Genomic DNA, 14,386 nt, shown 5'->3' with positions numbered 1-14,386 from the left:
GAGGGTGGGGTGTTTTTGGGGAGTAATATTTCCTTTTACACAAAGCCAAAATCAGGAAGGTATTGAAATGCAAATGTCTTCCCCGGCAGGAAGCAGGGAGGCGGCAGACGGGGGTCTGGGGTTTGGGGTGGAAGAGGAGAGTAAAAAATACTGAAGATTTCGTATGGAACGAGCCCATGGCTTCCTAGGATCACTGTATTACCCTCTACCACATCTGCTGGGAGGCTGTTCCACTTATCTACCACCTTCTCAGTACAGTAACGAGGAAGAGTGGAGGGATGTTGAGGTCATCCGGGTGAACAACCCCATCTCCCAAGTTGCCAAATCTTTATTCTTTATCATTCCAGAAGTAGTGGTTATGGGGGCAGACACCCGGTTGTAGAGATACTTTCAGTGGGAGTTACTGCGACCCCCATCAACATATAGCCCACCAATGCCACATTTAAAGGGACTCTCTCAGCCATCATAAACATCGTGATAGCTGAGAGGTCCCCCCTTGCGTGGGGTGGGGGTGGTTTCTACGGAATCTCCCCATAAGCATTTGCCCCTTTAATCTGCCCCCCCTCTCCGCCAGCTGCTGTGCAGGTAATATCTCCTTACACGTGGAAGAAACATGCGCTGGACACACTTCCCATGGAATGCTTCAGGCAATCAATTAATGGTGTAAATCATCAGATCATGGAGAGGGAGGGGGCTGCAGCCGTGGAGCTGCAGTTTCTCCTTAGGGCAAGATAAATATTTGTTTATTTTTTTTCAGGTTCTGCGGATTGTCCCTTTAATGAAGACCCGAGACGTATAAGGAACACCTTATCAGCAGACATTTGCCCCCCCCCCCCCCCGGGGGAGTTGGTATCAATAGCCTGCAGCTGTGCTTTCCAATACACAAAGCTCCGTACCTCTAGGACTCTTCTCATGGCAGCTGGCGCACCCAAAGCTTTGCTTTCACAGAAAGGCCAGAGATTTATGGATATGCGTTCAACTAGTTTTTAGACAAAGGAGAAGAAATCCCTAGTGGTTTCAATGTAATGTAAGGTTTTACTTTACTGAGAGAGTGGAACAGCCTTCCAGCAGAAGTGGTAGAGGGTAATACAGTGAGAGGATTAAACATGCATGGGATAGACATACGGCTCCTGAATCTAAGACGAGACCAACGACTGATTAAGGTTTGAGTCTTTACAGCAGCAGATGAAAAAGATGACCCCCGGGGGTCTGATAACGTCTCCTTAACCATCATGTGCTGTGTTTAGGGAGGGTCTGCGATGTGACCGCTCTGCAGGAGACCCCCGCTGACCTCGGTTCTAGATTTTAGGGTCAATAAGTGCTTTTTCAGGATGCGGAGATGACTCGGTGATGTTTATTTACCTTCCAGTCCACATACCGGTGACCAGCCCCTGATAGTGGAGATAACGTCACATATTGTCCTATCTGGGTCACATCAGGAGTCCGGAGCTATTAGTGGGACAAAGACCCCCGACAGCGCCCAGCGTGACCACAAGTAAACCGCATTCAAACTCAACAGAATCAGAATATTATGTATGGGCTGCGTAATCAGACGATGAAACGCTGTGGGGTTAATATCAGGTTTTTATGGAAAAGATAAATAGTGAAATTCAGATTGTGCTCAGGTGGCAAAGGGTTAATATTAAGATTTGTTGGGCAGGTTACAGGGTTAATATCGGAATGGAGCAGTTATAGGGTTCATATTGGAATGGAGCAGTTATAGGGTTAATATCGGAATGCGCCAGTTATAGGGTTGATATCGGAATGCGTCAGTTATAGGGTTAATTATGGAATGCGTCAGTTATAGGGTTAATATCGGAATGGAGCAGTTACAGGGTTAATATCGGAATGCATCAGGCTCATTGGGTTTAGTTTTCTGCTGCTCACTCTGACCATCAGCAGCTACACTGCCATTGGTGGAGAAGGCCAGCGCCCCAGGTATCCCAACCAATGAGTGAAGCAGAAGACACCTGAGGGGGCGGGGAATGCTATTTCCATATAATTTACGGTTGGCACATTTTGATGTAATGGTTGCATCATCGGTGACCGGAGGGGGGGTTCTTTTAGTCCACGTGGGTTTAACTCTTTCCCAGCTGTGGTGTTCGCAGCGTCTGCACTTCTTTATTAATATGTAATACCTGAAAGGGGAATCCCCACAAATCCCAGTAATAGTTTTTTTTGCCCCATAATATAAAGTTTTCAGGCAGCTGCATATCAACCGTTTGTATGATTCTCGCTCTGTTATCTGACCCCCAATCTACTAAACCCCCCGACTCCTTATCATACTGCCTGTGGGAAACAATAGAATGGCTCAGTCTTAATTACCCAGCCAGACTCTCTGACTAATGAAAGTCTATGGAGGAAAGTCTATGTGCATCTGAAACGTTGGTGGGGATGTGGGCTGGTGGGGATGTGGGCTGGTGGGGATGTTGGTGGGGTCTCCAACCCCACAGCTATCGCTCTTCGCTAGGGACCGATCGAGGGCTATTATGTTATTAACATACTGATAGCATTCCTGCTTTAAAACAGGTGACTTTTGTAAAGCAAGAATATCCAGCAATCTGTTATGTCGGCATTCCAACGGTGGAACTTGGAACGTCTTGGGTGATTAGAGATGTTCTCCGATTATATTTAACTGACCCGCCGCCTCCAGCGAGGTGTAAAGATCAAGTAACTAAAATTAAGCCCCAGGAACAGGAACGTTCCATGAGTGCCGTGCGCCCTACCGAGAAGTCAGTAACACGCACTAACCCCAGCCAAGTCACACGGCGGCCTGTCCGCAGAAGAGCCGGGACACTCCAGACGTGGGATCGCGCTCACGTTTAAAGCTCTCATCGAGCGCTCCACAAACAGCCTTAGGAGGAGAACAGATTTACACGGAAACGGAACCTAAAATAAAACGTTCTCCGTTACCACGGAACGTCATCTTCCAGACTAGAGAGCTGGTTCTTGGTCGTGTTTCAGATCCAGAAGCCATATGTCTATCCCATGCAAGTTTAAATCCCCTCTACCACTTCTGCTGGGAGGCTGTTCCACTTATCTACCACCGGGGCAGTTGCCTTCATCTGGGGCTTCAAACGGACAAAGTAAAGCATGTGGCCGTGTTCAAGAACCAAGCGCTTCGAAGCAGTGACAGACATCCCAACTTTGCTGAGAGCCTCGGGTAGAAGCCACCTGATCCCCTACGAGGAGCTCCAAGTTTCTGTTTTACTTGCCCCCTTTCTGGAGGAGCTTCAAATGGGACGAGTGGGACAGCTCCATCCCTGAGGGACCCCCAACTGGAGGAAGCGCAGCAGGATTGGGGTCCCCTGGGGTGATTAATAAGCTCATTGGAGTGAAAGACATCATGGGGCAACCTCCGGGGCTTCCATGGTGCCACAGAAGAGACTGCATGGAGTAATGGAGTAATGCTTGTAGGGGAAGAACGCCAAACGAAACACGATGCAAACAGAACACCTTTATTCAAACATGGAATGCACGGGTGGACCTTTAAAGAGCGGATCTGCTCTAAACACAGAGAGCAAAGATTGTGTCTTCAAGTATGGCCGCCGGCCGCGGGAATACTCTCTGCATCAAAGCGCAGCAGCCTTTGACCTCTAAAATAAAAACATACCCAAAGAATCTAGGGTTTTGGTCAACAGTGGAGATAATTACAGATTATTCGCCAGACGTCAAGCATGATTTTGAACTTGTTAACCGCGCACCGTTCCTGTGCAAAATAACACAATTGCCCCAAAACTTACATTAGTTCCTAGAAAGATACAATATATCTGCTTTACGGAACTTACATTTGTTCCTAAAAGATACAATATATCTGCTTTACGGGACTTTACTAGCACCACGTGGATTTGGACCTGTTAGTCATTTTTTCCCTTCTAGGTCAGGTCTTCATGGATCTTCTTGGTGATTTGAGGACTCTTCCTTATATTGCACCCCTCGATGTCCTATGCTGCCCTATGTATAGGGGGAGGGGTGGCTCCTGCCAGAGGGCCCGTTCCTCCGACACAGGGGACATTTGCCGTTCTAATGTCTTCATCGTCTTATTAGGAGAAGGCTCATGAGCCGTGGGCCATCATCATGGCTCTCTTCAGCTGCTCGTAACTCACGAACATTACGATGTTCCAAGAGCCGAGTCTCAGGAACGCCGGCACGAAGCTGTAAAGAAACAAAAATAATAATAATAAAAAATATAAAAATTATTTGGTACCAATTAAAAAAAAAAAAAAACGATCCGGTAACAGATCAGTTTTCTTAACACGTTTCTTATTTTATCCCTCCTTACAGCCTATGTAGAATAGAATAAAGCGCATGACATCATTAACTATGGCCATCAGGAGAGGTCTATGGCCCCCAGGAGAGTTCTATGGCCCCCAGGAGAGTTCTATGGCCCCCAGGAGAGTTCTATGGCCCCCTGGAGAGGTCTATGGCCCCCAGACGGACCGCTCCATTTATGTTCTGAGGCAGAAGGAGCCTCAACATTCTGTTGGTGGCAGTCCCACTGATCGACCATTTTTAATAAAGCCTCCCTACCCCCCCCCACACACTTGCGTTCCACGTGTCCTTTTGTGTTACGTGTTAAAGGATCGTGGGGTGGACCTGAGTTTAAAGACAGTTGGAACTCTGGCTATTTAAGCTTCCCGCGTTCCCCGGTTTTACCCAACGAAGCAGAACCACCCAAGGTTCTACCAACCCCCTCTGAGGACCAGACGCTCGATATTCGGCAGATCCACCAGAGGCGGACCTTCCCTATAGAAGAACGCTCAGCTGGCCAACGTTCCTCAACAGACCTCGTCGTATTCATTAAAGGGCAACTTAATTAACCCACTTGACCAAAAATATCTCAACACCTTGAACTTCAGGAGAGACGGAACCAAGACCTAGAAGAGACCCCCCCCTGAAGAATCTCTTCCCCTTTTTAACCCTTTTTTCAAAGGCGTTTCAGACTCACCCCTTGTAAAAAGCGGGGCTCCCCTCTTTCACCAGCATGGTCACGGCGCAGTCCAGAGCGTTCTTGTACTGCCCGCCGGTAGAGTTCATGTACCGGGTCTTCACGACATCCACCGGCGAAGCCACGATCGTCGCGCAGAAGCCGGCGCCAAACGCAGCCACAAAATGACACGGCAGGTTATCTGCGTGAGACGGATTTACATCAGAAACGGTAATTCGGGGTGGAAAAACACCAATTCTTATCAAACGTTTCTATTGCCCTGTTTGATCCAAATCATTGCAAAAAAAAAAAATATAAAAAAATAGATTTCTTGTTATTCAAAGTAATTGAAAAATAACTAGAAATTGAATCACAATCATGAAAAATAGCTTAAAATTAAGATTTTTTTTTTTAGGAAATTCCACACAAAAGTTTGTATTATTTTTATTAATAATATATTTTTTAAATATATATTATTTGTATTATTTTTATTATAAATTTTTATTTATATAGCGCCATCATATTCTGTGATGCTGTACAATCCGATATTCAGGATATTATTATTTTTTTTTTAATATATATTTATTATTTTTTTATTATTTATTTTTAATGATATAGCGCCATCATATTCTGTGATGCTGTACAATCCGATATTCAGGATATAATTAATATTTTTTTATATATATATATATTTATTATTATTTGTATTATTTGTATTATTCATTTTTAATGATATAGCGCCATCATATTCTGTGATGCTGTACAATCCGATATTCAGGATATTATTAATATTTTTTTATATATATATATATTTATTATTATTTGTATTATTTGTATTATTCATTTTTAATGATATAGCGCCATCATATTCTGTGATGCTGTACAATGAGATATTCAGGATATTATTTATATTTTTTTTATATATATTTATAATTATTTTTATTATTCTTTTTTAATGATATAGCGCCATCATATTCTGTGATGCTGTACAATCCGATCAGGATATTATTAATAATTTTTTTTATATATAATTTATTATTATTTGTATTATTTTTATTATTCATTTTTATTTATATAGCGCCATCATATTCTGTGATGTTGTACAATGAGATATTAAGGATATTATTAATATTACTATTAATTCCAGGGGCTCTGCAGTTATTCTCTTACATTTTAACAATTTTTTTTTTTTGGAAAGATCATTTTTAGCCAAAAATGTATCAATGAATAATTAAATGTTAGAGTGCCACGGATCGGCTATTACTGGAGTTCCGTGGCACATATAATATAATTAGCACCACAGACTTTATCTGTCTCCAAATGTTATTTACTATTTACTATTATTATTCACTGCTTGAAAACAGATCGAATAAGAACCCGGATTATTGGATTTTGGTGTTTTTTGGGTTATTTTGGTGCCAGTTAAGATTCATTTAACAGAAATATCATATGCTGCTGAAATAGATCACACAATGTACAGCGCCGCGGAATATGGTGGCGCTATACAAAACAATAAATAATAATAACTGCAATGTCTGTGTATTGCAAACATATTTCCTGTTTCTAGCCACAAGAGCTTGCACTCGTATCTTGGTAGATAAAAGCCGTATCCACCCCCCCCTCCCATCTGAAGGATGTACGTGGAGGGAGATGTTTTATAAAAACCTCCACCTGGAGCAGAGACCGGACAAACGCCAATAACCTCCCTCCTTTTAGATTGTAAGCTCTTGTGATTGTTACTTTCTAATTGTACAGCGCTGCGGAATATGACGGCGCTATATAAATGAATAAATAATTATAACGCCTTACCTGTCATTAGGTGCCGGTTGAGAATGGCTTCCTTGATGAGGTCGTACGTAACCAGCTCTGCGCAGTTGACGATGGCGTTGCGGGTGATGTTCGGCATGGTCCCTGAGTCGGAAAAGACAGAACATTGGTGAAAACCCCAAAGTAACCTTTTCTTTACTTTTGTCTAAGGTCAATTCAGAAGGAGTTACTGAGAGGGTGGTAGATAAATGGAACAGCCTCCCAGCAGAAGTGGTAGAGGGTAATACAGTGAGGGTATTAAACACGCATGGGATAGGCATACGGCTCCTGAATCTAAGACGAGACCAACGACTGATTAAGGTTTGAGTCTTTACAGCAGGAGAAACGGCAGACTAGACGGGGGCCGGATGGGGCAGATCTGCTTGGAAACTCTATGATGCTCTGCTTGGCTGAGTGTTCTGGGAGTTGTATTTCCCGCCTGTCTCCTCTGCAGTCGTTTATCATGCTTTAGATGTTGGGTGTTATTTAGAAAAAAAGCGGTTCTGATACAATGTTTAATGGTCATCACCGTGGCAACCGACAGACCAGTCTTCCTGATCGGATCATCACATTGGTTGCCACGGTGACAAGACCACTTTTTCTTCCCCTTTTCATACATATCACCTCCCAGACCCTCGCCGTCCTACCTTTCCAGAGTCCTTTGAGTCCCTCCTCTTTGGCGATGGTCTTGTAGGCGTCCACCGTCCCGTTATAGCGCTTGTTCCCGTCGGAGACCTTGACGTGCGCCTGGAACCTCACCTTGACCACGTCCGTGGGCTGGGCGAAGGTGACGGCCAGGGCCCCCGTGGTGCAGCCGGCCAGCAGCCTACACCAGACGCCCGAGTCTAGAACACAAGAACCGTGCGGCGGGTCAACAAGAGGACCTCGTGTCCCACCTCAGTGGAGATCTTCATGGACCAAACCTATCACTAAAAACCAGGCTCGTTATATGGGGCTGACTTCATAAATACATCAAGCAGCACGATCTGTCCACCTGTTGTTAAGCAGGGATCCTACAAATCGTTAGAAAGTCTTCTAGAACGCTAGAAGTTTCTGGGTTAACTACTGGTGGCCAACAGCAGGTAGCCCCCCCCCGGCCGACCTTTGCCATCATGTGCTTGGCCAGATTACACCTAAGGATCATGGGATTTGTAGTCCAGGCTGCCTGTAGTTTGGGGAGATGTGGCCACTCGTTGAGCGTGCACTCACTTTCTGCTTGGCGGCAATAGAAATGCTTGACCGAGTCATAGAGGCCGATCCGGACCGAGGCGAAACTCATCTGTCTCTGGAGCCCGGCCACCAGGCCGTTGTAGAGACTGGCCGCCCCCTCCGTGCGCACCATGGTGGTGATGGTGCCGTAGACCCCCTTGTACTGGACGATCCTGACGCTCTTCTCGGACACGCTTTCCCCTTGGATCTGTAAGCAGAAAGAGTACGACGTCAGATGGTCCCATCGATTCAGGAGCCATATGCCCTCTACCACTTCTGCTGGGAGGCTATCCCACATATCTACCACCCTGTCAGTACACAATAAAATAGCCCGGCAGCGCTGGTACCTGCAGTCTGACTTTAGCGGTGTCCAGTGGAAAGGTAAATAAGTCGGCGATGCACGCCGCCGTCCCCGCGCCCACAAATTTAATCGTGGCTGTCGGGGGGATGTCTGTCGGCTTCAGTCCAACCATTGTCGGTTCAATCGAAATATCTCCGGAAATCCGCTGCTAGGGAAACAAAACCGTCCCTACGATATAAATACGTAATGCAGGCCTATACATTCTATGCAAGCTGGACTACAACTCCCATCATCCCCCGTACCTCAATTTGGCATTTTCTACAACACAGCAGTCACAGAACATGTCGCATCCACTATCTGAGAACCATCACAGTATGCATATTAAGCCTGTTTGTGGCCCCCATGAGTGGAATATGGCCCCCATGAGTGGTCTATGGCCCCCATGAGTGGTCTATGGCCCCCATGAGTGGTCTATGGCCCCCAGGGGAGGTCTATGGCCCCCAGGAGAGGTCTATGGCCCCCTGGAGAGATCTATGGCCCCCAGGAGAGGTCTATGGCCGCTCCATTTATGTTCTGAGGCAGAAGGGGCGGCCGCTGGCGCTGAGGTCACTTCTCTGAATCCATGAAATGAACGTTAATGAAACGCGATCGGATGTGGGGCAAAGGGGAGAAACGTGGCTCTCCGCAGCGGCCCCTCCGCCCCCGAGTGTCCGGCAGATCCGGTGGCCGCTGCGGAATGGGGGTAAAAGTCCTGGACGCGAGGCAGAGAGTGAAACAGGATCGGGCACTCTGTCAGGATGCCCAAACGGCAACCTGTCACCTCAGCAATCTGCCCCATTCCTGCCCGGCTGGCCCTTCTACTGTACCGGCATGCCCCAGGTGGACCCCCGTCCTGTTACCCCACCATACCCACCTACATACCCCCCCTCCATTCCACACCCTTATCTAAGGGACATTTTACAGGTACCTGCCGGCAGATTGGCCCCATTCGGCCCCCGTCTAGTCACCCGTTTCTCCCGCTGTAAAGACTCAGACCTTAATCAGTCACGGTCTCGTCTTAGATTCAGGAGCCGTATGTCTATCCCATGCATGTTTAATACCCTCACTGTATTACCCTCTACCGCATCTGCTGGGAGGCTGTTCCACACATCTACCACCCTCTCAGTAAACCTAAAGGAGAAGTAGCACAATGGCTGCCTGTTTTAAATAACGAAATGCAGACATTCCTTCATAGAATACCAGAGAAAAACCATTTCATCCATAGAATGAAATAAAAAAAATATTAAAAATAAAAAAATTGAAAAAATTAATTTCATGCTTTTTAAGCGAATCTTCTGTGGAATAAGTAAGGATTTTTTAATAAGATTTTTTTTTAATAATGTTTCCTTTAAAACAATATCTGCCTTCATTTCTGAAATTAATATTCATTTTTTTTGCTTCTTAAAATTTTTAGAATCGTATTTTCTGCTGCAACTTCTACAATGCAACCCCCCCAAAAAAAACACCCAAATTACCGGTAAATAAAAAATATAGGATTTAAAAACTGACTATAAAACCTGATATATAAAGTTATTCACTTATTACTATTTATTAATATGTTTATTATTATTTTTAATAGAATTAATCTAAATCATATTTTGAACCCATTCTGTTTATTAATGGGAATTAAATGCTATCATTTAAAATGTACAATTAAAGATGCAGTTCCACTTACAGAAAATATAAATTGCACCCTCTGTTCAGCAAATAAACCTTTTTAGAAGTGTCGGTATTTGTGTCACGTGACAATTAAGCATTCCCAGCAAAAATGATGAATAAACGAAAATGTCGTTACTTCTAACCGTGTTTTTAGTTAGAAATGCGTGAAATTCAGTAGGTGGGCATCGTTCAGGTTTTTGGGCGCCTACCTGCTCGGTTTGTTGTTAGAGGTGTCGGCGGTGGCCTCCGGGGGTCCGAGGGAAGCAGCCAATTCCAGGGTTGGCGGAGGGCGCTGGTCCTCGTGTATTTATACCCCGGTCACCTTATCCCGAAGCCAGGGATGAAAACACGGATCATCTGACGGGCAGCAGCCCAAGTGCCCCCCCCCCGGCCAGAACCCAGAGGTCATTTAGGTAAATAACGCAGTGACGGGGGTCCTTCCAGCTACGATAACATTTCCAGCTACATGCTGAGTTACTGAGAAGACCCTCAAATATAGAGACAACCTCTCTATACCACACACTGCTATATAAAGGAGAATAACCCCGAGTGCTGTATACAGTAATATAACCCCCAGCGCTGTATACAGTAATATAACCCCCAGCGCTGTATACAGTAATATAACCCCCAGCGCTGTATACAGTAATATAACCCCCAGCGCTGTATACAGTAATATAACCCCCCCAGCGCTGTATACAGTAATATAACCCCCAGCGCTGTATACAGTATTATAACCCCAGCACTGTATACAGTAATATAACCCCCCAGCGCTGTATACAGTAATATAACCCCCCAGCGCTGTATACAGTAATATAACCCCCCAGCGCTGTATACAGTAATATAACCCCCAGCGCTGTATACAGTAATACACCCCCAGCGCTGTATACAGTAATATAACCCTCCAGCGCTGTATACAGTAATATAACCCCCAGCACTGTATACAGTAATATAACCCCCAGCGCTGTATACAGTAATATAACCCCCAGCGCTGTATACAGTAATATAACCCCCCCAGTGCTGTATACAGTAATATAACCCCCAGCGCTGTATACAGTAATATAACCCCCAGCGCTGTATACAGTAATATAACCCCCAGCGCTGTATACAGTAATATAACCCCCAGCGCTGTATACAGTAATATATCCCCCAGCGCTGTATACATTAATATAACCCCCCAGCGCTGTATACAGTAATATAACCCCCAGCGCTGTATACAGTAATATAACCCCCAGCGCTGTATACAGTAATATAACCCCCAGCGCTGTATACAGTAATATAACCCCCAGCGCTGTATACAGTAATATAACCCCCCAGCGCTGTATACAGTAATATAACCCCCAGCGCTGTATACAGTAATATAACCCCCCCAGCGCTGTATACAGTAATATAACCCCCAGCGCTGTATACAGTAATATAACCCCCAGCGCTGTATACAGTATTATAACCCCAGCACTGTATACAGTAATATAACCCCCCAGCGCTGTATACAGTAATATAACCCCCAGCGCTGTATACAGTAATATAACCCCCCAGCGCTGTATACAGTAATATAACCCCCAGCGCTGTATACAGTAATATAACCCCCCGGCGCTGTATACAGTAATATAACCCCCCAGCGCTGTATACAGTAATACAACCCCCAGCGCTGTATACAGTAATATAACCCCCCAGCGCTGTATACAGTAATATAACCCCCCAGCGCTGTATACAGTAATGCCGGCTGGTATAATTCTGTGTCTCGTGGTTATCATCACCTTCTGTTATTCTCTCTTTCTATTCTCAGTATTTTAGTCGCATAATTGGGGAAAATAAGATTTAATACAGAATAAAAATGTGTTTTAGCCCCCCCCTTGCATTTAATAATTTATTACCAGGAGCAGCCAGGATGGCTCCTGCTATTTAACCCTTTGAAATGGGTTAGTTTGGGGTTAATTCTGCTCCAGCTGTCTCCTGTAGCTGCGTCAGACCCACTTCATTCTTAGAATCTGGTTCGTACCGGCTTCTTGTTGGCTCTTCTGATTGGCCGGGTTTGGGCGAGCTCAGCCAATGACAGCCGGGGGCTGGAGGGAGGCCGGGAGCTCGAAACATCTTGTCCTGAAAAGTAACGAGTTGTTTACATGACGAGGATTGGAGGAAACCGGACCCGGCTGCGAATGAATGAGACACAAAGAGGAGACGGAACGCTCGGTCCCGGGAACTGACCCCAAGATCTGTTACCGGAACATAATAGTCCGCTGTACCGGCCCCTTATACACACGGTCCTCCATACGTACCGGCCCCCAATACATACCGTCCTCCATACGTACCGGCCCCCAATACATACCTGCTCCTTATACATACCGTCCTCCATGCATACCGGCCCCTTATACATACCGACCTCCATACGTACCGGCCCCTTATACATACCGTCCTCCATACGTACCGGCCCCCAATACAAACCGTCCTCCATGCATACCGACTCCTTATACATACCGTCCTCCACACGTACCGGCCCCTTATACATACCATCCTCCATATGTACCGGCCCTTAAACATATCGACCTCCATACGTACCGGCCCCTTATACATACCATCCTCCATACGTACCGGCCCTTAAACATATCGTCCTCCATACGTGCCGGCCCCTTAAACATACCGACCTCTTATACATACCGTCCTCCATGCATATCGGCCCCTTATACATATCGTCTTCCATACGTATCGGCCCCTTATTCATACCGTCCTCCATGCGTATCGGCCCCTTATACATACCGTCCTCCATGCGTATCGGCCCCTTATACATACCGTCCTCCATGCGTATCGGCCCCTTATACATACTGACCACCGCACATACCCCAAAGAAATACTGAATAATGAATAAATGTGTATAAAGGAAATCTGGGAAATCTATTCACGCCAGCGAACCAAAATTCTCACGGCAAGACCCGAATAATAATAAATACGACTAAGAGATCCCAATCTATCCGGCTGGGAGAGACATTTAAATATATAAAGGGATTTAACAAAGGACAGGAGGGAATTTATTTCAAAGGAGGAGAAAAGTTACAGCAAGAGACCGGAATCTAGAGGGTGGTAAATACAAGGAACAGTCTCCCAGCCGAAGTGGTAGACGGCATAGGCATATGGCTCCTGAATCAAAGACGAGACCAACGACTGATTAAGATTTGAGTCTTTACAGCAGGAGAAACGGGCAGACTAGACGGGGGCCGGATGGGGCCGATCTGCCGGCGGGTTCTATGTTTCTCATTAATTACTGAATTCTATTCTCTCTCTTATATCCCGCAGGATGGAACCAATTAGCGCTGAGGGTCTGCGGGTGGAGGAGAACATGTGGTGGCAAAAGGATGTGATTCAGCATTTTCCAAATAGTCTTATGCCACTTAGTGGGGCATCTTCAACCAGCCAATCAGAAGGCACGGCTAGGAAGGTGTGTTCCTTCCTGTGATTGGACAGCCCGTGCTGTACATACAGACTCCCATTCCTTACATGTCTGTCTCTCCGATGACATCTCGGAGTTAAAGGGGCACTGTAGGCATGAATATGATAGGAGCGGCCCCTTTAAATAAATGAAAAAACCCTAATAAAGCCCAATAAAAATATAAAACAATATGGCCACTTATTTTGCAGGCTTGACAGTTTTATACCATTTCTAAAAACTAGCACATACAGGGGAACTCTATGGGAAACAATAGTATGGCTCGGTCTTAATCACCCTGCCGGACTCTCTGACTAATGAAAGTCTATAGCGGAACGGACTTCATTAGCATCGCCATAAAGCATCAGCTCAGTGTGGTGTTTGAGCTGGGAAAGTCACCCAAAATATCACATGACTGACAGCAATGGCGGCCTCCGCTGTGGTGTTTTCCTCGGTTCACTTAATAAAATCTAATTCCTAAGAGTTTTGAAATATTCGGAATGGCCGACAGATGAGGAAGCCCAACGTGGCCCCCCCCACGGACAGCCCACGTGTAATAAAAGGCAGCTGGGGATGGTTTCTGGGACGTGCGCAGTCATCCTGAGTATTTTAATAGCATTCAGCGCGGCCTCCTGGGCCCCCACACAGGGCAATTATAAGCCGGGGGCCCCATTTAAAATTGGTTATCGTTCCATCAGCTCACCGAAAAACCCGGCAGGCAGAACTTCTCCTAAGCAGCGATATTACTGGTTATAAGAATGAACACCACATATAGCTTACTAATCGATATATATCTAATTAATAAGATAAAAACAGGCAAAAAAGGTACAAACAATGTGATTTTAATAAATTATACACACACACAGATAAAAACATACGGTCACAGTATATAAGGTTTTATCCTTCAAATCATGTAGAAAAGCAGTGGAATAATTTAAAAATACATATTCTATAAATATTAAAACGTTTTTACACTATTTCACACGCTGTGTACAATGGAAACAAAGATGCAAACGGTTCTTGCCGTTCT

At 45.3% G+C, this 14,386-nt stretch overlaps 1 protein-coding gene across 3 annotated transcripts; it reads right to left on the bottom strand.

Moving 5' to 3' along the window:
• Nucleotides 1-3,444: 3,444 nt before the first annotated feature.
• Nucleotides 3,445-10,259, bottom strand: LOC128474348 (mitochondrial uncoupling protein 2-like). 3 transcript variants are annotated; one of them, XM_053456660.1, is made up of 7 exons: nucleotides 10,151-10,258; nucleotides 8,290-8,451; nucleotides 7,943-8,150; nucleotides 7,381-7,578; nucleotides 6,737-6,838; nucleotides 4,949-5,129; nucleotides 3,445-4,155 (listed from the first exon to the last, which is right to left on the bottom strand). In XM_053456660.1, the coding sequence occupies exons 2-7, from the start codon at nucleotides 8,413-8,415 to the stop codon at nucleotides 4,056-4,058; spliced, it is 915 nt and encodes a 304-aa protein (XP_053312635.1). In that variant the 5' UTR covers nucleotides 8,416-8,451; nucleotides 10,151-10,258; the 3' UTR covers nucleotides 3,445-4,055. The 3 variants fall into 3 exon arrangements, with proteins under 3 accessions (XP_053312635.1, XP_053312636.1, XP_053312637.1); XM_053456661.1 differs by having other exon boundaries at nucleotides 8,290-8,448; nucleotides 10,151-10,215; XM_053456662.1 differs by lacking the exon at nucleotides 3,445-4,155 and having other exon boundaries at nucleotides 4,945-5,129; nucleotides 10,151-10,259.
• Nucleotides 10,260-14,386: the final 4,127 nt, after the last annotated feature.

Source organism: Spea bombifrons, chromosome 2, assembly GCF_027358695.1.
Source record: "Spea bombifrons isolate aSpeBom1 chromosome 2, aSpeBom1.2.pri, whole genome shotgun sequence".
Classification (NCBI taxonomy): Eukaryota; Metazoa; Chordata; class Amphibia; order Anura; family Pelobatidae; genus Spea; species Spea bombifrons.
This window is presented reverse-complemented; position numbering and strand designations above follow the sequence as displayed.